General features: G+C 43.3%; 1 protein-coding gene across 1 annotated transcript in view; it reads right to left on the reverse strand.

Moving 5' to 3' along the window:
- The window catches only part of LOC141749642 (amine oxidase [flavin-containing] A-like), a 40,712-nt gene extending 17,754 nt beyond the window's left edge, over positions 1–22,958 (reverse strand). The window contains exons 1-4 of the mRNA XM_074603476.1: positions 22,804–22,958; positions 10,050–10,144; positions 7,271–7,408; positions 408–512 (exon numbers count right to left, since the gene is read on the reverse strand). Of these exons, the coding sequence (XP_074459577.1) occupies positions 408–512; positions 7,271–7,408; positions 10,050–10,144; positions 22,804–22,882 (417 nt within the window). The 5' untranslated portion in view covers positions 22,883–22,958. The remainder of the gene's footprint in view (positions 1–407; positions 513–7,270; positions 7,409–10,049; positions 10,145–22,803) is intronic.
- Positions 22,959–23,314: the final 356 nt, after the last annotated feature.

Here is a 23,314-nt window from a genome sequence, read left to right on the forward strand (position 1 = left end):
GCTTAGGCAGCTACAGAAAAGAATCATCCTTACTCAAAAACGCTGCCACTGGCGAAGGGGTAAAACCCTTCTTGTGGAATGGTTTTCCCTGGCATGAGAAAGTACATACACTGAGGTTCGACCTCATTTATTCAGATATCTCAGACACCTCCAGATCTTTTTGTATCCTGCCATAGAATCATAGAACGGTTTGGGTTGGAAGGGACCTTCAAAGGTCATCTAGTCCAACCCCCTCTCAGTGAGGAAGTCCTGTTATTCCTGGGCAACAGAGATATCTTTCCTGATCAAAGTTTCTTTTTTCTTACGTTAAAGAAGCCATAAAAAAGACTGCCAAAACCAAACCAAACCCAAATTTACTCACGGTGACATGAGCACTGTATGAAACAGATGCAATTTACACAGCCTACCTCTTTTCCCAGCTTGTCCATGGTCCTCCAGAAGTTATTGTAATCCAGATAAACCAAGGGATTCCATGTTGAAGGGGAAATACCCGTGAAATAGCGTGACTTTCCCTAAAATACGCATAAGAATATAAGTAACTGAAACACCACAAAGCATATCTTCATTACTCAAGAACACAAAATTCTCAAAGTCGTCACATGGTTGATCTTTTGCCACAAAAGACCTATTATTTTTCCCTTCCACCCCACCCCACCATCCCGGCATATGCATGTAAGCAATGGAATGCATGAAGCTAAGTATGAGGGGAAAAGGCAGTTAGGCTGACATTAAAAAGGACAATAACACTTTTTTTTCAGTCGACAGGGATGGTGAGGGGTACATAGGTTCTAAGCAGCTTGTCAAATTCTGGGCTAAGGAGACTCAGGCAATGGCAAAGCGGATAATATTCCTTGTTTCTAAGCATTCTTTGTTACTACATATGAATGAATCTAATATTTGCCTGCTTGCTAAAATGTGCATCCCAAAATTTGCATGGGTCTAAAATTGCATGCATTTTAAAGTGTCTGAACACCTTTATGGTACACCTCACCTATAAAAACCAAACGTACCTCTTTATTATGTCAGGTACCTTGGGACAAAGCTAGGCTAAAAAACAAAAAAAAATTGCCAAAAAGAAAGCTTTTGGCTGCAGGAAAAAAAAAAATTGTACACTTGCAAAAACGGTATCAGTACTTACAATGTGCACGACACATAGCTGCAACAGGAATAAAGACCGTTTCAGATAATCCTGTGATATAACGATAAGCGAACAATCTAACAGCAGCTGGTTCTTTGTGATAACTTTAATCTGAAAGAGGACTGTATGAGCAGGCAATATTTTCTCTTATTAAATCGCTTTGAACCTTCCCCCGTGTAAGTCAATGGCAAAGTTCTCATCAGGCCTCTTAAATGTTTGCCCTTCCAGGTGTGTTAAAAGTTTGCATCCCCACTTCATTCTGCTTTAGAGAGCTACATTGGAGGAGGGTGGGTAAGGGATGCTGCTCCAGCCTTCTCCAGGTGCATGCGTGTATGCAAAACACACTGCTGCCATGGCAAGAGCAGAGAAAATGCTTCTGTGAACTACCAGCAAAGGACTGCTCTGCAGGACGCTGCCTCTTCCTTTTCCTTGAGCATGATTTCTCGCTGCCAGTTTGGAGCACTGTGTGTTCAACCACAGAAAAGAGGACCAAAAACCACATGCAAAGCGATACACTGCATGGCTAGAGCTTTTACTGCCATAAACTGATGCTGTATCACACAAGGAAATCCTGATACAAAGCACTAATAAATTGCTAATAATTTTCTTCTTATTGCATAACATTTTGTTTTTCAAAAAGATCATAAAATACTGCTCCTTCAACGTTCATTTATTGCTAGACTTTTTATTCCGGTGAGGAATGCAGGTGCCATCAATGTGTGTTCCTTGACAAGCTTTAACACCAATAATCCTGCCCTTATAGGCAGAGATGAGGTGCAGTACTGTCAGGCCACCCAACAACAGGTGAAGATAAGTTATTACTGAAGTTCTGTCATGTCAATATTCCAAGGGGACAAAGGGAAAACATAAGCCTGCTATTCAGGAGTAGCAGGGAAAACTTCCCAGAGTTTTTCCCCCTGTTCCAGTAACATCTCTTTTCACGCAGCTTTTTGACAAGTGACCGTGCTTGTACTGAGTGGTGTAACTTGCAAATACCTATCCTTGGCTAACTTCACTCAAAAAAAAAAGAAGGACTTTCTTTTTAAATAAAAAAGAAAGCCAAAAAAGCAGCTTCTTCTAAGGGTCTTCTCCTCCTCTTGTTTTCAGCCAAATCTAATACTTATATTGCTGGAAAAAACAGCCCCAGAAAAATCTCCCCCAGTAACTCCATGCCGAGCTTTGCATCAAAACAGCTTTTCCAGCTCCCAGTATTAACTCTACCGTGTTCAACAGCTACAGGTACAGGAGCTCCCAAACTATCCTGTTTGCTGTAGACAGGGCAATTTATGAGAGAACTTGCCCACTGCCTGGCTACCTAATATTTTCCTCCAAATTTTCCACCTCTATACTAGCTTTAGACCACCATAATCACAATCTGCTGAGAACGGATCAAGAAATCTTACGACCTCAGCCACCGGAATGACACGTATCACATTAGTATTCATTTATCTGCTATTTGAAAAAAAGAACTATCCTTTCATTACTGATCTGAAAATATTATCCCCACATCTTTGGTCAATGGCATAGCCCAGGAAGATCAATGGGAAAACATTTTATCCTCTGAGAACTATGAAATGCCAACTGCTAACTAACAGCCTAAAGTTGCATTACCTGTTGCACTCTTCTGCGTTCAAAACCCCATGATTTCAGTAAGACTGAAGACCAAGGTGAGGAAAAGCTGGAAAAATACAACAGTGCTAGCAGACCTGGAAGAGGCCGAGACTGAATTCAGAGAGCCTGAAATAGTTTACAGACGGACTAACTCCTTGTGCAGGGGGGCCGGACCTATAAGAGGTGGGAGCTGACCGGAGTGAAGCCCAATTCTAACAAATTCCAGGAGACAAATTCCCATTGCCCACCAGAGAGCATGACCCAAACAGCCTTAGCCACATCCGTTTTTCAACTCCATCTTCTGCACAAATATCTCCACAGCAGGGAATAAATCTAGCCCAAATGACCTGGGGCTGGTGAGTTATTCATTTGTTTTTAATATTGTCTCCCTACTAGGCAGAGGAGCTCTGGCAGCATGTTTCACAGAGGAGCTCACTGCAAGCAGGCAAGGTCTTGAAATATTCCATTTTTAAACAAGTTTATAGAGTTCTGGGTGTATTATTGTGAGAACTACTGTTTCCTTAACTGAAAGGAAAATAACCTACTGGCTTTGTTCCCATGCTAACACAAGGCTGCTTGACTGACCCACAGAGTTTATCTAACTTTTTTTTCATTTCCTGGTGGGTCGAATGCTTTCTCGCAGACCTCAGATTTGAGTCCTGCTGCCTGCCTGGATTAGTTACCCCACACCAGTCCAAAGGAAACAATGTCCCCAAGCACCGTAATTCGGTGGTTAGAAAGAAGGCAGCAGAGAGATGTGCTCTGCGAGGTCTGTCTTTACCCAGGGCTACGCTGTGGCTTATAGCCATAACTACAGGAACTAAGCCCAAGCTGCCCCAGCTGTGACACCGCTCCAAGTTTCAGTTTGTGCCAGAGGAGCAGACAATCTTGCCAGTGTTGAGAAAGGCAAGTGTGGCTCTTGCTCGCTGTGCTGAGGACGAGCTGCGCATCAGGACTGACAGGAGGCACATTCCTTGCTCCCCAGGGCAGGCGTTGCTCCTGCCCTCGGACCATGCACAGCACACATAGCCAGAGCAGTAGCTCCCGACGGTGTGAGCATCTCTGTGGTGTGAACATCCTTCCCTGCTCAGCCTCTGCAGCAGGTCTAGCCTCGCGAGCATTGCAGTGCCTTGGACTGCCTGCGATTCCCGTGTCCAAACTGCAGATACACAGCGCTTTGCACAGATTTAGTCACAGACTTACTTGCTGCACCCTAATCTCTTAATCTTAAAGCTAGATGAAGGAAACGAAAGACTCAATGACCAGTGTGAAGCATGGCATACGAATGTTCATCTTTTGTCAAGTGTTACCTTGTTCTGAAATTCATAAGCAAACAAATAAGCAAAACCAGTCCTTATTTACTAATGTTACGTATACCCGAGCTGGGTGTTGCAGCCAGATATTGGAGGACTACAGTTATATGAGAAGGTTAATAACACACCAAGGCCCCAACGCCTTTACTTTCTGAGGTCTTCTACTAAAGAGAAGGTGAAAAAGGAGCAGAGCGTGACCTTAAAGGACCTGTGTAAGAATAAAGAGCTATCTGCCCCTTCTGGGAAGGGAGAACTCCAGCACATCTGCCTTTTCTCAGTCCTAAAGCATTCTTGATAAATTACGGGATAGTAGCCACAGACAAATTTGGCTGTAAAGAAAGTCTGGGGCTTGTAACAAAATCTACAGCTTGAAGTTACAGATTTACGATGACAGGATACAAATAAATTCCTGGCTGATATCAAAGCAGTCCATGTTACCATGCTAACTGATGGGAAAGAATGAACAAATAAAACAAAAGGTAAACAATAGTTACACATTTGGATTTTTCAAATAAACTGTAACTACAAAGGAAACCTGCCCACAAGACGCAACATGGTTTTTAAAGCTTGCGGTACATGGAATTTTTCCACACACATATGGGAAAAATTCCTTTCAGAGCAAAGAAGCTAATAAATCCCTCTGGGGTTTTCCACTTTCCCTTGGCTGCTTCCGCTTTCCCCTAACTCAATCCAAGCAGTATCCTGGAAACCTTCAGAATGAGCCAAACTTAACTGATAAGTATGGCAAACAAAAGTCAAAAAATCTCTTAATCTGAAGATGCTGGGGATTATATACAGTTGAATGACTGTCACAAGAAAATCTAAAACCACGTTTAGTCATTCCTCCAACAACTCTCCCTCTCGCCTCTGACAAAAACCGCACGGCATTGCAGGCTTTGGAGAAATGCCCTTGGGAAGAGACCTTCCTGTCTGGCCCCAGCTACACGCTCCCCGGCAGCCATCAGCTGATAGAAATAGCAGATGAGATGCAAGGAGAAAAGTTTTAGTCATACTTTTCAAACCTGAAAGGCAGCAGCTGGCCCAAGGCTGACAGCGTATTAACCCAAGAAGCCGAACACATCCATCTTTCAGATTAATATTCAATTTCTGGGGCAATGATCCTTTAATATCAAATCATCCCTTTGCGAACACATTTTCTATCATCTAGGAAATCCCACAGATGCTCGGGCTCCTGCAGCATCTTTAATGAATATGAGGAACGCGTCTATAGCCAGGAGAGCACAAATCCCTACCCAGCCAACTCACCATCCCAGCACGGTAACGGTGTGTAGCAGGTAGGTAAAACGTACAAGCCCTAAGGTCTCTGAGTGCTCACCAACCCACCCAATAGCCAGGACTGCACAGCTTGTTTTCAAGAGAGTTCTTGTAGAAGTGGGGTGTAAGAGAGGGTTCAACAACAGATCCCTAAATCACAGGACACGGTGACAACACAGTGTCTCAAGGAAAGAGTAAGGAGAAAAAGCAGTGGAAAACCTCAGGGAAAGAAAACAAAAGGCCTGCAGTTCATGGGAAGAGGACGTGGGAGGGATGATACCTACTGGAAGAAAAGCATCGTTGTCATTAATTCAGTGCCTAAGTCTATCCACACTGGGAGACCTTAAAGCCCCTTTGCTCTCACCCTGTTCCAACAACTACAATTTCCTGGGGACCCTGTTAGCTCAGCAAATCTAGAATTGAACCACAGCCTGTGATCCAGCTGAATAGCTGGTAATGCTGCCTCTTGCTTAGGAACATGCTTCCACTTCAAAGAAAACTTACAAAATTACGTGGTCATTAGGAAGGACATGCATAATGTAACGTGGGACAAAAAAAAAGCTGCAGCTTCAGTGTCAAAATGGATTAAAGGCTCAAATTCATGTAACCCATTAGAGCCTTTTATTTAACACAAGGAAGAAAAGTGCCTTTTAGGATGCTAAGAGATACATGTCTGAGCTTAAATTAAATAGAGTGGGACAAACATTCAGCTGGTACAAATCAGTGCAGCCCAGCTGCTGTAGAATTACACCAGTTTTACATCAGGTGGTATAAAATAATTTTTTTGAGTATCATGGAGTGACTATTTTATGAGCATGACATGAATCTGCCCAATCAGGAGAGGTTACAGAACCAGATGGTAAAACTTTGCAGTATGAACGCATTGCTCTAATCCTAGGAAGAAAAAGTGAGAAGATAATAAAAATGAAACCAGTTAAGGATCCATCACACTGTGTTCCTTTTATCAAATATGTCAACTCTGATGCACATAGGTTTCAAGCCTTGTTCTGTGGATGTCTGGGAAGTACCAAAACTAAAAGATATTAAAAAAAATACAAAACTGATGGTCTTGTCTTGGGAAAGTAAAGCAGTTTGTGAGTTAGGGAGATAGACGCTTGTACCTCATACCTATGGATCTTAGGCCTCTCTTCATCCCTCTCCCAACAGTTCTCCCTCTGCATTGGTTTGGGCAGTAGGTCCTGACTAGGACCTCTGCAAAAATTCAGTGAGCTAAAGGACTAAGACCAGGGCTCCTCTGAAGACAAGTTTCATTCCAGATCACTTTAGTGACACCAGCATCTGCTCAAGAGGAATCCCCGCTGCCTCATGTCTCAGACATGAAATTTATGGCAAGCCTTGGGAAGGGCCTGTTTCCTACTGTTAGCTAGAGAGGAAACCTCAATGAGTCTCAGATTAGACGCCCAACTTCCAGACGCCCATTTGTAAGTAAGGTGAATCCCACACTACCAGACTGGGAGAGATATCATGTGAATCTAGTGACATAGGTGGGGCAAATAAGTTATACTGCTCCCAGACTAGTCCCTTAGTACTGTTGTCTAGTATTGTCATTCAACAGTATCCAACAGTTTTATTATTATTTTTTCTTATTTAAATTTGGCTTTCATTTCAGAACAAGTATTTCCTGAATTTCAGGCAAAAACTCTTTAGAGGATATGTTAAAAAATAATCAGGTGTCAAATGTATCCCAAATTTTTTAACTGCTGTCAGTCTCATTTTCTGAACACTTTTCAAAAGAAAACAAGAACGATTGATCCCATTCCCAGTAAGTTAAAATAGAATAACAACACTTCAAACACGTGCTTACTGGATTATTAAAAGCAAGCTTTAAATGAAACCTCCTTAATGACTGTCAGTAATTTCCAAAGCTCAATGGTACCTTTAGGTATCTCAACATGAAAGATACGATACTTACCCCCTTATAATGGATCATATGGCCCTCAACATTCACTTTATAGGTCTCAACACCCAGCTCTTTTGCCAATCGGAGAATCCGGTTTTGAGTAGGTCCCACATACGATCCACCAACATCTACGTAATTAACTTTATTGTTCTGTCAAAATAAAGAATACAGGAATCAGAAGCCAAGCAGGAAGCTCCTCAACACAAACCTCTAGAAGTAGAAATAATTATTCCATACTATCACTGCAACAATACGCACAGGAGAAAACTTGTACTGACTGAGTTAAAAGTAGGCAGTGCTGAGCTGTGTAATGACAGACACACATAGCACAGTGCCTTTACTCTGTAGCACCCATGTGTGCCATTGGGTTTAACTCTTGTTTAAATTTCACCATAGCTTTCAATATTGGTTTTTCAGTCTCACAAAAGATAATGAAGAAACATCCAACCAAATCAATGCTTTGGTTAAGTCTAACCCCACTTTTTCAGAATTCATGTAACTTTTCTTGTCATTGCAAAACATTTCTCAAGTTGAAACCATCTCCAGCACCAAAGGCTTGTTTTCTCACCGTAGATATCTGCTTAGACTTAATGCTGTAGATGCTGACCCCTGCACTGCATTATTCAGAGAGTAATCTTTCCAGCATGGCACACCTTGGCTCTAACCCAGCGCATCCTGACACTGAAGGCCAGGCTGGATGGGGCTTCGAGCAATCTGGTCTAGTGAGAGGTGTCCCTGCCCATGGCAGGGGGTTGGAACTAGATGATCTCGAAGGTCTCTTCCAACCCAAACCATTCTATCATTCTACGAGTCTATGAAGGTGCTCCACACACCTCTCAGACCAGCATCAAGAGCACTTGGGAGGAAGGAAGAAAGCAAAAAAGTTTCAGGGACGCATACTATTACAAGAAGGCTGATTTCCCAAGATAGTAACTCTTTTTAACACTGTTTATAGTGAGTATTTTAAGCTAGGCATTCTCAGTGTCACAGAAGGATGGTGTTTATGCTTCATGTACAATGTTTTCTGGTGAAACACCACTGTTTATCTCTGGTTCCCCAGCAATGGCATCTGAGATAATTTAAACCTCCTTTACTTCCAGGGTGGGAAGCAGAGGTAGTATCTGTATTATATTACCCCTTGACACAGGTGACTCGTCATTTCTTTCATTTTCTCTTTAATGGCAATCAAGACATGGTCCATTTTTAGAAGCAGGAGTGCTATTTCAGATAATTTTAAGCCGTGTTAAAATGCACATCTGAGCTGTAATGACGTCTGGCCCTGCTCAAGCTACTTCTTATAGGACTTTCAGTTACCATGCCCGTTACAGTATGCAAAGTGAGATGGGAACGAGAGGAGAAATGCTTTGGCACTCACAGTCTCAGATGATAGTTTCCCTCTGTAATGTTAAAGGCAGAGCAGATCCTGCCGTGGACAAAGGGTGCGAACTATGTGGGTGGAATTTAATTACCTTAATACAGATGTTTAACACCAATTTAGACAGCCCAGGGTATCCAAGACTTCTGTGCAAGGCTGACAAATTTGACTCATGAAATATGGAAGAACTGCAGCTGGAGGCCAGGCAAGGTGTCCTAGGGCAGCTAAAATGGCACTGCACGCTTCTGGTTAGGCACCCAAATCCCATTTGGTGTTCTCAGAGTTGCTTCCAGACCAATTTTAAAGAACCTCCTGTCAAGAGGTGCCCACTGGCATGCATTGCAATGCAACCTGTCCAAACAGAACTCTATTACTTGACAAAAGTGATGGCAATTTGAAACACCTGTCTTCTTTGGGAACTCTACTCCCTGTCTTCCCCCTAGCTAATGATGTCAAACCCAACAGAATCACAGAATGGTTGAGGTTGGAAGGGACCTCTGGAGGTCATCTGGTCCAACCCCTCCTGCTCTAGGAAGGTCACCTAGAGCCAGTTGCCCAGGACCACGTCCAGACAGCTTTTGAATATCTCCAAGAAGGGAGATGCCTGGGCAGCCTGTGCCAGTGCTCAATCACCCTCACACTAAAAAAGTGTTTCCTAATGTTCAGATGCTTCAAACCTCCTGTGTTTCAGGTTTTGCCCACTGCCTCTTTTCCTGCCACTGGGCACCACTGAAAAGATCCTGCCTCCATCCTCTTTGCACCCTTCCTTACCTCCATTCTATACACTGATGAGATTCCCCCGAGCCTTCTCTTCTCCAGGCTAAACAGTCCCAGCTCTCTCAGCCTTTCCTCACAGGAGAGATGCTCCAGTCCCTCCATCATCCAGATCATTTATGAAGATGTTGAACAGGATTTGACCCAGTATTGACCCCTGGGGCACACCACAAGTTACTGGCCTCCAACTAGACTTTGTACCACTGATCACCATTCTCTGGACCAGGCTGTTCAGCCAGTTTTTAGTCCATCTCCCTGTCTGTTCAACCAGCCCACACTACACCAGCTTGTTTATGAGGATCTTATGGGAGACAGTGTTGAATTATTGAAGTCTAGGTAGACAATATCCACTGTTCTTCCATCATCTACCAAGTCTCATTTCATCATAGAAGGTTATCAAGTTGGTCAAGCACGACTTCACCTCTTGGTGAATTCATGCTGACTGATGACTTTCTTGTCCTTCATGTGCCCGGAAATGGTGTCCAGGATTAGTTCTTCTACCACCTTCCCAGGGACTGAGTTGAGGCTGACCTGCCTGTAGCTCCCTGGGTCCTTCTTCTTGTCCTTCTTGAAGATAGGGGTGACATTTGCCATGTTGTAGAGCAGCACAAGTGAGAGTCCAGCATCTCACAAAGCACTTACCCTGATAGTGAACGTCCGTCCTCCAACTCTGTTCCGGGCCTCAAGAACTACCACGCTGACCCCAGACTCAGACAGCAATTTGGCAGCCGACAAACCTATCAGAATAAGAGAAAGTGTTTTAAAGCAAATGGCAGCAACCAGCCACATTAATGGTCAACAACTGAACCAAAGCTTCAAGGTCAGAGATTTGTTTTCAAATCCCTTTCAGACGTTGTTTTCAAAAATTCCTGATACTTTTCATGGTATCTTACCACAGAAATTATGTGGCTGCAGCTTAGCTGCATGTTATAACCATCTCCATAAGCAGCATTCACAGACTGAAGTTTCCTCCTTCAGATTAGCATTTTGGCATTTTAAAATCAGTAAAATCTCAATAATTAAGGGACACTAATCTTACTCTTCCTTTGTGCAGTGCATAGAAAGGCAGAACCCAGCTTGTGGGTCTTGCAATGCTAAACTGATAGAAATAATAATATATTAAGTAGGCATGTTCCAGAGAGGTAGGCTTCCAACTTCTTATCTCACTCATGACCTCTCCAATCTATTGCTATCTGCTATCCCCATTGACATGCAGAAAGTCTGCTTCACTGTCAAGATTCATTTTAAGCAATGGAGTTTGACCATGGCAATCAAACAGGCTGTATGTAGATACTTTATAAAAGGAATTATGGTCTCAGCAAAAATCATCTAATTATCGGACTTTGTGATGGAGGCACTAGAGACAACTGGAAATTCAATAGGACACAAGTCCTCTTTGCTTTTGACAAATGCAAGCTGAAATTGTAAAAAGCAATTATGAGTTTGTGAAATCAGATTATCCTATTGCCCTGCGGGCCAATTTGGCACTGAAGCATTGTTTCTTTGGAGTTGTTTCCCCTCCTTAAGTATAAGAAAGCCAGCCTTATTGATCAGAACTTCCAAGATACCCTGCAGTAAGGCATAATAATATTATGCCCATGTTTATTACACTACCCTGAAATGTGATTAAAAGCTACTGTTCGTGATCCCACAAAGAATGCACATCTGAAAAGACCAGAGGAGAGGAATCATTCTGGGCAGCATTAAGTGTACTCATTTATTGTGAGGACAATACAGAATAGCCCATAAGCTTCTGCCACATAATCTTTTAATGGGGAAGCGGAACACCATTCACTGGAAACCAGAACTGAGGAAGTTCAAATGTCTTACATTGACAAAAATTATATGTAAGATTTCCATACTCATCTAAGAATAACTTCACAGCCTTGTGCCACACAATATTCTTTAGATCGGTGCTGGAACAGGAATATACTTAATTCTTCCACCTATTTAATATTCTAATTTTTAAAAATGCTAGCCATTTGACAGTAAACATCTTATAAATTGATCTGATTTCTTTCGATAGTTTTTGATTACTTTTTCCTGTGTGAAAGACTACAGGGAACATCTTACTTTTTTTATATATATAGTTAATTCTTTAACGCTTTTGGTGGTGATGTTCTCTTCTTCCTCAACACAAAGAGAAGATACAAGTCTATAATGTTGGAAACACAAAATGCAGCATTTTCTTATAAATACTTTTATTTTTTATGAAGAAAAATGATTTTTCAAAATATACAGTGTTTTTTGTCACAAAAAAAGTGGATTTCCTACATATATAAAAATAAAAAGTTGAATTTCTCTATTCTGCACAAATACCACTGGACATTCAGGCATGAGCGCGTAATTCTTTTATAAGAAAGTTTACTGTAGATATACAAGTCTTGAAAATACACATAGTGTGTTCACGTGTTGCACTATGGAACATGCAGCAGTGAAAAATCTTGTCCAGGTATAAAAAAAAATTGTATGCAAATCCCCTGCGCCTAAGACCATAATGTCCTGCTGTATTCCATAGCTATATTCACGTCATAGCTATTTAGGAAGAATAATGTTTGCACTGTACTGGGTTGGGCATTAAGCTTAAAGCTTAATTATATGATATATCCAAATAAAGAAGGACTGCTAAAGGGTGAAGAACATGCAGTAATATGACTGAGGTTCTCTAATCTGTTTTCTTGTTAAACTGTACTTCTCGCACTCCAGCCTTACAGATTTTTAATTTTATTATTGTTAACCCAAGTGTTACTGTAGACACTAATAAAAAAAAAAAAAAAGGCTTCAGAGCTACACAGCTTGGGAAAAGGCAAGAGATATATCAGGACAGCAGTGGCTTACTGGCTTCTGGGAGAGGGCCTGACGCAGAAATAAAACCAATGCAAAATATGTTGATTAAAGATTGTTACTACACGTTTATTTGTTTAAAGCATGGAAATATTTTCCTTTTCAAATGGAGGACTAGCAACAACACCGACGCACGGGATCTCTCTATGTAGCTGTCTACTGTACCAAATTCTTTAGCTCCATTCTGGTGTGACTGAAGTGCACCAGATACAGGGGCTTCCACAGGTATGTCTTAAGCATCCCACAGGACATGAAGCCTACATGCCTTTGATACACAATTAATCTCAAAACAGATTGCACATTTTCCCTTTATCTTCTCCATAACTTGAATTTTCAATGCTTTTGTTGCTGTTCCAGTACCCTCCGCAGGACTGGACACCAGAGAGTGACCATTTATTTCTGTTTCATCAATGGGGTGAGAATGAGAGAGAGGAAGGAATGAGACCTTCTCCTTTCCAGTTCCTTACCCTCTCTCTGCCTGCTCAGCTCCCCTCAGGCCACATGGAGCTGGCCTCCCGCCTCCTCTCCAACATCTCCACTCCTTCCCCAGAGGACTACCCATCCCTGGAAGTGTTCAAGGCCAGGCTGGATGGGGCTTTGAGCAGCCTGGTCTAGTGGGAGGTGTCCCTACCCGTGGCAGGGGGGTTGGAGCTAGATGATCTTGAAGGTCCCTTCCAACTCAAACCATTCTACGATTCTGTGACAGCTGTCACGGGGGAGGGCAGGACCTTCATACCACAAGGGCCTCCCGCAACGTGAGCACTACTCTAGAGCCATAGCCCTCCGCCATGCCTGGGTTTTGGCACCAGCCACAATGTCCTGGGATATTGTGGATATCCACAGTGCCCTGCGAGCACGCCACACCGGAACAAACCGGGCACTGGGCTGTGACCCCCTAGGCCGCAGCCAAGATGCAGGCGAGGTATTTTAAAAGACACCTGTGGATGCCGGCATGGCTGTGTCACAGACATGCCTGTCGCAGCTGAGGCCGCTGCTGTGCCCCATTGCCACCTCCACCTCCTGCAAGAGTGGCCTAGAGATAAAGCTGCAAACCATCCCAAATCACCGGCCGCACTCCTTACAGACACCACTCTAATTCTAGGAATGAGAAATATACCACTTGCGTCAGGAAGATGAAAGGAGCCTGCCAAAACCATGCCCCATTTGAAGTATCTGGCTGTAGAAATTCACTTGTTATTAGATGAGAATAAACAAGGCAAGATGACTTATACATCCTCCACAAGGGTTTCTATGGCAATCTCACACCAAGCTCCCCCCGTCTGAAGACACCATGCAGGAAAGCTCTGTTCCTATCGATTCTGCAGCGCTATTAAGGACTCAGAATTGCTGCTGTTACAGATCATACTGCCTCTGCTTTCATTTCAGAAAACTGCCACAATCCTATCAAGCAAAGCAGTTTCAAGTGCATCACAACACTGGATACACTGTTTAAAAAAAAAAAAAAAAAAAGAAGAAAGTAAGATGAATTTATGTCAATCTGCAGGCTACCAGACTTACACTATGGCTGAAGCACAGAGATGCTGAACAATACTGAATTTTGTATGTAGCATGATGGAAAATACAGAGAAAGCATGTCTCTACTTGACAGGAGAGAAAGGTTCAACTCTACTGGTAGTGCACAAGACTGGGATTTAAGAGACCCGAGCTTACTCCCAACAAAGCCCTGTCACGTGGGAAATGTTTCCCTGTTTCACAGGGAAGCATTTATAAGGGTGGCATTTATATGAAGAATTCCAAGTTGCCTCAGTACTGGGCTTGATACAGGGTGTATGAGCAAACACGAGTTCTGCAGCACAAATGGTGGCAGTTTTTAAAAAGTTACTTTATCAGAAACGTGACAGTAACTCTACTTTTCAAAATCCAGGCTCTGTAAATCCACAGCATCAAGCAGATTCACTGATACACCATGATCGGAAGCAAAAATCACCAGCATCTTTCCCAGAGACAGAACTTTTCACATGAGGTATGCTGAACACCTCCAGAACATATAAGGGCAGTGCCCATACAGGGTAACAAAGGGCAGTGGAGTGATGACAGTCTGATACCATTAACTCTTTAACCCTTCAAACCAAGGCCACTATGTATGTGCCATATTGAGCACACCAAAACAAAGGCAGAGAAAGTTACCTGTTACTATTGAAAAGCTAACTGTCTGATGGTTACCTAGATGCATTATTTGCCCACTTGCTAGCTTCTTTGACAAAGTGCATTTGCCTTTTATGCATCCGCCACCAGGCTGAAAAGTTATCAAAACCAACCTAATAAAACATTCCTTCCCAAAATCCTTCCTAATCCACCTTTCTCTACATGGAGTGGGATGATTACATTGTGTGAAAGACGACTACCCCATTACTGTAGTGTTCTAGCAGGCTTTAATTGAATAACACACAGAAAAAAATCTTTCCGGAAAATCTCTACATTTATCTGATCTTAAGAAGGGGAATAGTTTTAAAACTTTTTTGCTCATTATTCTAATATCCATCAGTAAAGACAATTGGCAATATATCCTCATTAAAGTTCCACTGTAATGGCATGCTAATGCTGTGTTTATTTTTACTGTTTCACCGATGGAAAACCTAACTTTTTCCGAACACAATTGAGTAATTAAATCTGGCAATGGCCATCTTAGAATCAACTCTCATTATTCAGCTAGAAGTCTCTTTGCCAAGTAAACACGAACCTGTCAATAAGAGGCACAAAACATTTCCACCATGACTGTAGGGTAAAATCTCCCATCCTCACCTTTTTTCTCCTTCTACTCCCCCAGGAGTTTCTTTTCATTTGAATTTTTGTGCATACCATGGTATTTAAAGAAGTTTTAAAATACAGTTAAAATGTACTCGGTTACATTAGACTAACTCCAGAGAATTCACTAAAGGACAACAACATATATAAGGTCAAGAATGAAAGAACTGTTCTCCTTCACAGAGCAAGGTTTTCAAGATTTAAAATTGCCACTGTAAACGAAAAAAGAACTTACTAATTCAATTACAACCCCTTAAATTTGCGCAAAACAGCATGAATATGCAGTGCTGATTGCAAGTCTACATTCATTTCTTCTTTCAATGTTGCCTAATAACATAACATCACTAACTTTCTGTTTGTCAGAAACTGTATTTTATCTTCCCTTACTTTCTTTCACAACACTTGTTGTAGTATACTTGATACTGGGGATGAGGTTGTGTTTATTTATTTTGTCATTTTCGGGTAAATGTTTTTCATCTACATCAATTCTTTTTTTTCCCCTCTAGCAAAAATAATCCAGTTGATTCAGCAAAGATTTCAACCATCAGAGAATAAATATTTTCTATTACAGAGTACATTGTCCAACTGAGACCAAGCCACTCTAACTGGTTTCAATGGTGCTACTGTCTAAATGCTTTCAACAGATGCAAGCCTTGTTCTGAAGGGGACAAAGACGGTTTCTCATGGACAGTGTTAACAGAAACGCAGTGGGCAGGAAGAAGGAATTGTATCACGAGGATGAATCCACTCCTCTGTACACACCCACTGGGAATTTCAAGTCCAAAGCCCATTGCAGTAAACATCTCTTCCCCAGAATAATGCCCACCCCCCAAAACAAAGGCGGAAAGAAGTTAACTAGTATAATCATGGAGTTAGAAATGTAGCATCCTCCTTCCCTTTACATATTAAAATGAGTAGCCCCAGCTAAGATGACGATGGTTTGATACCATCTAGTTAATGGAAACATCTAAGGTAATTATGCACATTTTCTAACTATTGATAATTGTTTTGGTCAGTATGCAGAATAAATTCCTGTTAGCTAAATGGTGATCTTCAATGAAATAAGTATGTGAAAAAATGTTGCTGCTAAACTACGGTCAATGTCATTGTGTCGTGGTTTAGCCTCAGATGGCAACAAAGAACCACGTGCCGCTCGCACGTCCCTTCCTAATACAGGAAGGATCGTAAGAAAAGGCAAGACTCTTGGGTTGGGACAAAGGCAGTTTAACAGGACAGTAAAGGGAACAGGCAAACAACAACAACAACACGGATGGGGGAATATACAAACGCGATTACGGAACCGCCGCTCCCCGCCGCTCACCGACCGGCCGGACCCGGGACGCCCCAGCCCGCTTTTAAGCAGCAACCTCCTGCCCCCTCCCCCGGCAGCTCAGGGTGGGCGTGGCTCACATGGCATGGAATACCAGGAAAAGTTAACCCTATCCCCACCGGAACCAGGACACATTGCCACAAATATCAAGAACGTCAGCATTGGTATTCCCAGGAAGGACATAATGCCTGCCCCATGCCCGTTTTTGTTATGCTAGCATAGAGATCTGTCCTAACTACTTAGCGATTTCTTTTGCTCCCTGGAGTAAATAACACTCTTAAGACTTCAGACCTACCTACTACCAGGAATACTCTTTCCTACCTTTCAACACCTTTCACCTCAGCATGGTGCAAAATCTATTCCTCAAGGACAAACCATAGGTTTACAGCACTCTCCTAGAAGTTTTGAATTTGCTAACTTATGAATCACGCTGGTGTACATTTTGGTTTTTGCCAGAAACAAGCATGACACATTCTTCATTCCAGAGCAGAATGAGCTGTGATTACTGAGGTCACCCTCTGGGTTAGACAATGTTTATAAATGATGCATTTATCATAGAAAACCACATGAAGAATACAATGGAAGATGAAGAAAATAATACTATTTCTACATCTGGTTACATAATGATCACATCACAACCATATTTTGTCCAAAACTAAATATCTGGCACTGAGCATAACACAAAGGAGCCTGTTAACCAAAACCCATGCCCCACATCATAAGGTTTTGCATCTTTAGTAGCAAAACTTTAGAACACATTATGAAGGAGATAAATGGAAACTGGTATTTCTGCTTATTTGCAAGTATTGTATAAAACATCTATTACACTTTATATGGGGGTCTGATAGTTTTGTTCCAGCTGTAAATTTTTGTCATAATGACAATCAGCTTGCTAGCAATACATGGGGAACTGACAGTCCTATGAAACATTGCTATTTAATTCTGCATCGCAAAAAATGGCCTTTAGGAAATTCTGGTACCAAGGGACAATATTATCACCTTTTATCAGAAGGCTGCCCAGGGAAGTGATTGAGTCACCATCCCTGGAGGTATTTAAAAGACGGGTAGACAGAGTGCTTAGAGATATGGTTTAGTGATGATTTTTGAAAGAGTTAGGTTGATGGTTCGGCTCGATGATCTCAAAGGTCTCCTCCCACCTAGGCGATTCTACGACTCTATGATAAAGCGTGAAGGAAACAGGTAGCCAGAGCCCAGAGCAGGGCAGATGTAAAGAGATAAACGCAGGGTACATTTTATGAACCAGCTATTGCATTCCTACAGGTCAAATTCTGGGTAAATTTAGAAGTAACACTCGAAAAAAAATCTACTGAAAACTGCTCCAGATTTACACAGGTGGGACTGATAATATCTTCCACCAGTAACTGTGTATTTGACAGTTTATCTGACACTACCACCCACCAGCAGCTTGGCACGCTGTCAAAACAAACAGAGCAGTATACAACATAAGTTGTGCTGCCGTTAATACCAAGTAAGGAAAATCTGCATTTCCTCGTTATTCAGTCTTTCACTCGGAGAGCACAGCCAATGCGTAGGTAGCTCAAGTGGTAAGGTTGTCGATCACGCACCGCGGAGCAGGAGATGCCAACGCATAGCGCTCTTCCATGAAGAGGGGAAAAAAAAAAGCGTTAATAGTGTATCATATGTTTTATTTCAATATAAAGACTAATTACTACTATTTTTACATGCCAGCTTCTCCTACAATTTGTGGCCCTTGGCCTCCTCCGTAAGTGCAATAGAAAACACTGCTGTTTCCTGCACACTGCTGGCAAACCTAAGCATCTGTTTTACTGAGCCATGAGATCTCCTTGTTTCGAGCTAAGAACAAATGTGGGTTTATTTGGAAATAAGAACTATCCATGTCAAGGAATGCTAATCTTCAGTGCAAGTTTCAATTATAGCTGTGTTTCCCTTGTGCTTTGTCCTTGTAACATGATGTGCTGAAATTTCTTCCAAAAGATGTTTGCGTACAAGTTCTCTTGGACTTGCCTGCTTCTGGACATAGTTCTCCGTATCTGTTATGTCTCTGGCTTGCATTATGTAGACAAACAGTCTTAATCCTCCATGCCTTCTTCTGATAAACTGGGCCTTCTGGTGTCCAAAATTCATGTCTAAGGCCAGGCCGGCATACAAACGTACCCCAAACTTCCCACTGGAAAAGTTGAGGTGTTTTGTTTACACTCTTTTTTGCCAAATTTTGAACTATTTAAGCTTGAATTTTCAGAGCGTGTTTTTCAGGCTGATTATTTTTTGCTGGAAAATCTTGGTCAAAATTGGCTGGCTGTTTCCAAACCTTCAGGAAACATTCTTCTTCGATTTCGAAAACTGATGGCTTTTTTTTTTTTTTCCTTTCCTATTTTGGAAGTTTTAGCAGCCACTTGAAATTTGGCAAGGAAGTAGCCTTTGAGTCAACATAGTGCATTTTGTTATCCATGTGAAAATATGCCCCAATAAGGTCAGTTAGAAAGTTCTGAGGAATTACAGGTCACATGTAGGCAGCAGCCATTTTCTAGATCTGAAAAGCTGAAATAGCTGAGGTTTCTGTCAAAACTCTCTGAGGACTTCATGCTGTCCAGTCATTAACAAGCAGTCCCTAAGGAGTGACAGGAGACACCCTGGACCTCCTTACAACCCATTTCGTATCTCAGAGCACCAGTGCACATTGCATCCTAGGGCTATGGAACCAGAACTGTGTCCAGTTCTGGGCTCCCCGGTTCAACAAGGACAGGGAAGTGCTGGAGATGGTGAGGGCTACCAAGATGATGAGGGGACTGGAACACCTCTCTTATGAAGAAAGGCTGAGGGATTTGGGTCTCTTCAGCCTGGAAAAAAGATGGCTGAGGGGGGATCATATCAACACTTATAAATGCTTAGAGGGTGGGTGTCAGGAGGATGGGGCCAGGCTCTTTTCAGTGGTGCCCAGTGACAGGACAAGAGGTAATGGACACAAACTTGAACATAGGAAGTTCCATCTAAATATGGGGAGGAACTTCTTTACTTTGAGGGTAGCAGAGCACTGGCACAGGCTGCCCAGAGAGGTGGCAGAGTCTCCATCTCTGGAGACATTCCAAACCCGCCTGGATGCGTTCCTGTGCAACCTGCTGTAGGTGACCCTGCTGTGGCAGGGGGGTTGGACTAGATGATCCCCAGAGGTCCCTTCCAACCCCTGTCAGTCTGTGAAAACCTGAATTTCCCTGTAATTGTGGGCTTAGCTTGCAGAGCAGCTAATGGAGCTGAGATGGGGACAACGTGTCAAAAGAAGTATGGCAGCAACTTGGTGCATAAAAGAGACAACTTCTGGAAGCCATCAATACAGTAGTTTGTCCACGGAGAGGATAACAATCTCCTAGTCCTCAACTAGTGTAGCCGCTTAACTCAAGTGTCAGAAGACCCTCTGACAGGATGTCAGGGTTACGATCCTGCCGATTAATCAGACATGCATCCATGGCACGTCACGTGCTGTCAGCTTGCTGTGTTTAACAAATGAGGAGATTACATAGCCTAAACCAAAACGCACAGGCAAAAGATCAATATCAATCCAAACCAGAACACCCGCTTCAGTCCAGTAGAAAAACCCTATAAATAGAAAATGGGAGCAATATTCAAGGCATAAAAACAAGGACTTCCTGTGGGTATGGGGAAAGTCTTTAACTTCAGGCATCCATTTGTTTAATATGCTTGAGTATAAAATATTATAATTAATATTAACTGTATTACGAGGGACACTATTTATTAAGAATGATACAAACATGTGCCTGGGGCCTTTCCTGGCCACCATCCACATTTTTAACATGTATGCCCATGTGAAAAGAGGAATCTAGCTCAAGATCTGCAGCTCCCTCTCCGTAGGGTGTCCAATCACACTTGCGGATGCAATCTGAACAGTTCGAACACGATTCCACAGGGTACAGCAGGAAAGTCTCAGCGGTGGAGGCCACCAGGGCTGAGTTCGTCTTCCAAGAGCTTCCCCACCGTGAAGCACCCTTTGCAGAAGCTCCCTGGATTCCAGCTTCCTACCAGGCAGAGTCGATTCTGTGTCCCTGTGAATGACCACGTACAGACGTGTGTGTGCACACAGAGGCCAGGAGCACGGACGAGAAGAGTCTGTCAGGTTGTACAGAAGCTGGCTCTCAAGACCATGCTTCACTTTGAGGAACAGATAGCTCCAGAGGTGCCAGACAGGATTTGAGCTTCATTTTGCAAATATTGTACAAATAATTGAAAAAGCCACAATCTCACTGCTGGGAAGCTCAAACCTAATATAATAAGCAGCTTGCTTACACCTGATATACATTTAATATATTTCTAGTAAAGAACGAGTTCACCCGAGAGTTTCCCATCCTTTCTTGCAAGCATCAGATAACTAGTATCTAAAATACAGCAGAAGGAGAGAAGACAGTAATCTCACCAGATGAGGCAACTGCAAATACATCTTCAGAGAAATAAGCAGCAGCAAGTCAAAACTGGAGTCAGAAAGACGTGGAGGGGAAACCCTGTCTGAATGGAGCGTGTTTTACTGTTTTTCTCACCAGAATCAAAATTCCAGATACAGATTACTTATTTTAAGACCAGAACGCAGCCCCGTCTAAACTCTTACAGAACTGAGGTGTAGGTCTATTGGTACAGGAACAGCAGCGACAGAGAAGCTGTGTGAAAAGCAAAACAAACCAGGAGCTGATAGGAATTATAGTGCCCAGGTATGAAAGGTATTGTATATTCAAGATGGATTGATTATGAAATAAGGCATTTATTGTCCATTTTTCTAAGGCTGCTTTCTTAAAATGATGCCTGCTCTAATTCATAACAGGCTAACACCCATTTCTATGCCACTGGCATGACATAAGCGTTGCCACTGGCAAGAACAATATTCCTGCACCCCAAGAGTGCTGTGACATGTTTATTTGTCTTCCTAATGCCACTGACAAATTTTCAGGGGCTGTAACACCTTGAAATTTCCTGCTTGGCTCCATTTCAGACTCCACAACAGGCTTTAATCCAAGGCATAAGCGTTCTGAAGTAACTTACTGATTCTTGCACTAGTGAGGCAAGATACCACTTGGAAATGCTCGATGTGTTTTCCAAAACACTGCTACAGTTTGGAAAGCCGGAGAAGCAAGGGACCCGCAATAAGAGGAGCTTCTCAGAATCCTAAAAGCCACGTTAAGATCACATCGCCATCACCTGCACATGGTACGGGTGGTTAATTCCCTAAGGGCACTCTGTGCATTGCAGGAACTTTAAGGATGAAGACCAAATGACCTGTGCTAGCGGGAAAATACACAGGTATCTGGTAAAATTTAAAATCCAAACAAAACTAAGTCCAAACTCTTTCCTTCTGTTCAGTGATACTATGGATTATTTATATAATTACGTTGTCACAAAAAATACTTAAACAATTACTGTTATTTTAGGAAATGAAACAATGTAATGAAGTAAATGATTTGTTGTTTTGTGCATTAATTCATTGCAGATTAAAGAAAGGAAAGCCTCTGACTCCTTCTCAATTCTAATAAAAAATAATTTTAAATGGTTGGAGTATCACTGAAGTCACTCAGTCACATAATTCACCTTTTCTGAACCATTAGTAAAGTAAAGACTCCCTGAAAACTGAAACCTGGCCAAAGCTGCTAACACAGTATTTATCTGATGGACAAACCAAAGACAGATTTTCTCCAATGTAGCAACATTATCATCTTAGGTACCATCAGGTGCCATAAGAAAAATGTCTTCTGTTTTTCAAGAAGGTGGATCAGGGGCCACAGTGCACTTGCTAGCATTAAAGTAGATCTGAATCTGAACAGTATTTTGGGAAGTACTTTTCCTAGTCCATTACATCAGGAGAACTTGGCTGTCTACGGAGTTCAACTCTTCTCGCAGTAACAAAACCCAAACTGTTTTTATAGATATTCTCAGATGTCTTTCTAAAGCATTTATCAAAATAATACAACTGTTATCCCTGCAAGACCCGCCTAAAACCCCACAACTTCAAAATACCATCTTTCTCGGGATGCAAAAATCCCAGCCCGTATCCCTGCATCCTCCTGCACCTGTGGACGTTATAAAGTCAGTTTTTCTACAGACTCTCTTCCGATGAGCACGAAGTACAAAACAACGCAAGAAGCAGCAACTACCTCCTAAAAAAGCGACCTGGATTATTTTTTCCTGTTTTTTTTTTTCCCCCCCAAAGTGTACCCGAAACCCCTGAGGACCCGACACCTCTCTAACCATCGCCCAAGCCTTCAAGCCAGCCATGGGGACCAGCCACCCCCGGGCCCCGCCGGCCCCAGGCCCTCCCGCCCTGCCCAGCCGGGAGCACCCCGGCCCCGAGCGCCGGTGCCCCCCGGGGCAGGGCGGGCTCTGGGACCGCTCCCGGTGGCTGGGATGCCACGGGGGAGGCCGGCGGATGCGCGGTAGCCGCACCCTCCGCTCCGGACCCACCTGAGATGCCGCCCCCGACCACCACCACGTCGTATTTCTCGGTCATGGCGCTGCCCCCCGTCCTGGCCGCTGTCTCCATCCCGCCCTCCCGCGGCGGCGGCGGCGGCGGCGGCTCCGATCCGGCTGTGGCGGTCGGGCGGGCAGCGCCGCGCCGTCCCGCCCGCCCCGGACACGCCCCCTGGGCGGGGCTCCAAGCTGCCTCCACCAATGGGCATCACTTAGGGGCGGGGTCTAACGTAGTCACGCCCCCTCCCCGGGTGCTCGCCCTCCGCCCGGCCCGACGGGGCGGTGCGGGGTCCCGGAGGAGCGGGAGTGCGACGGTGCCAGCTCGGAGAAGACCGGCGCCAAACGCTGCCTGCCGGTGTAGGTTTTGCCTGGGAAAGTCTCGGTGCCGGCTGGGTTTCCCGCCAGCCCCTCCTGGGTCCACCAGAAAGGATGGGAGGCTGATAGGCTACAGCATCACTGCTGCGGGATGCAACAGCTCTGGCTCCTTGCACCCACCAAGCCCTTT

The sequence above is a fragment of the Larus michahellis genome, chromosome 1 (genome assembly GCF_964199755.1).
Source record: "Larus michahellis chromosome 1, bLarMic1.1, whole genome shotgun sequence".
NCBI classification, from domain to species: Eukaryota; Metazoa; Chordata; class Aves; order Charadriiformes; family Laridae; genus Larus; species Larus michahellis.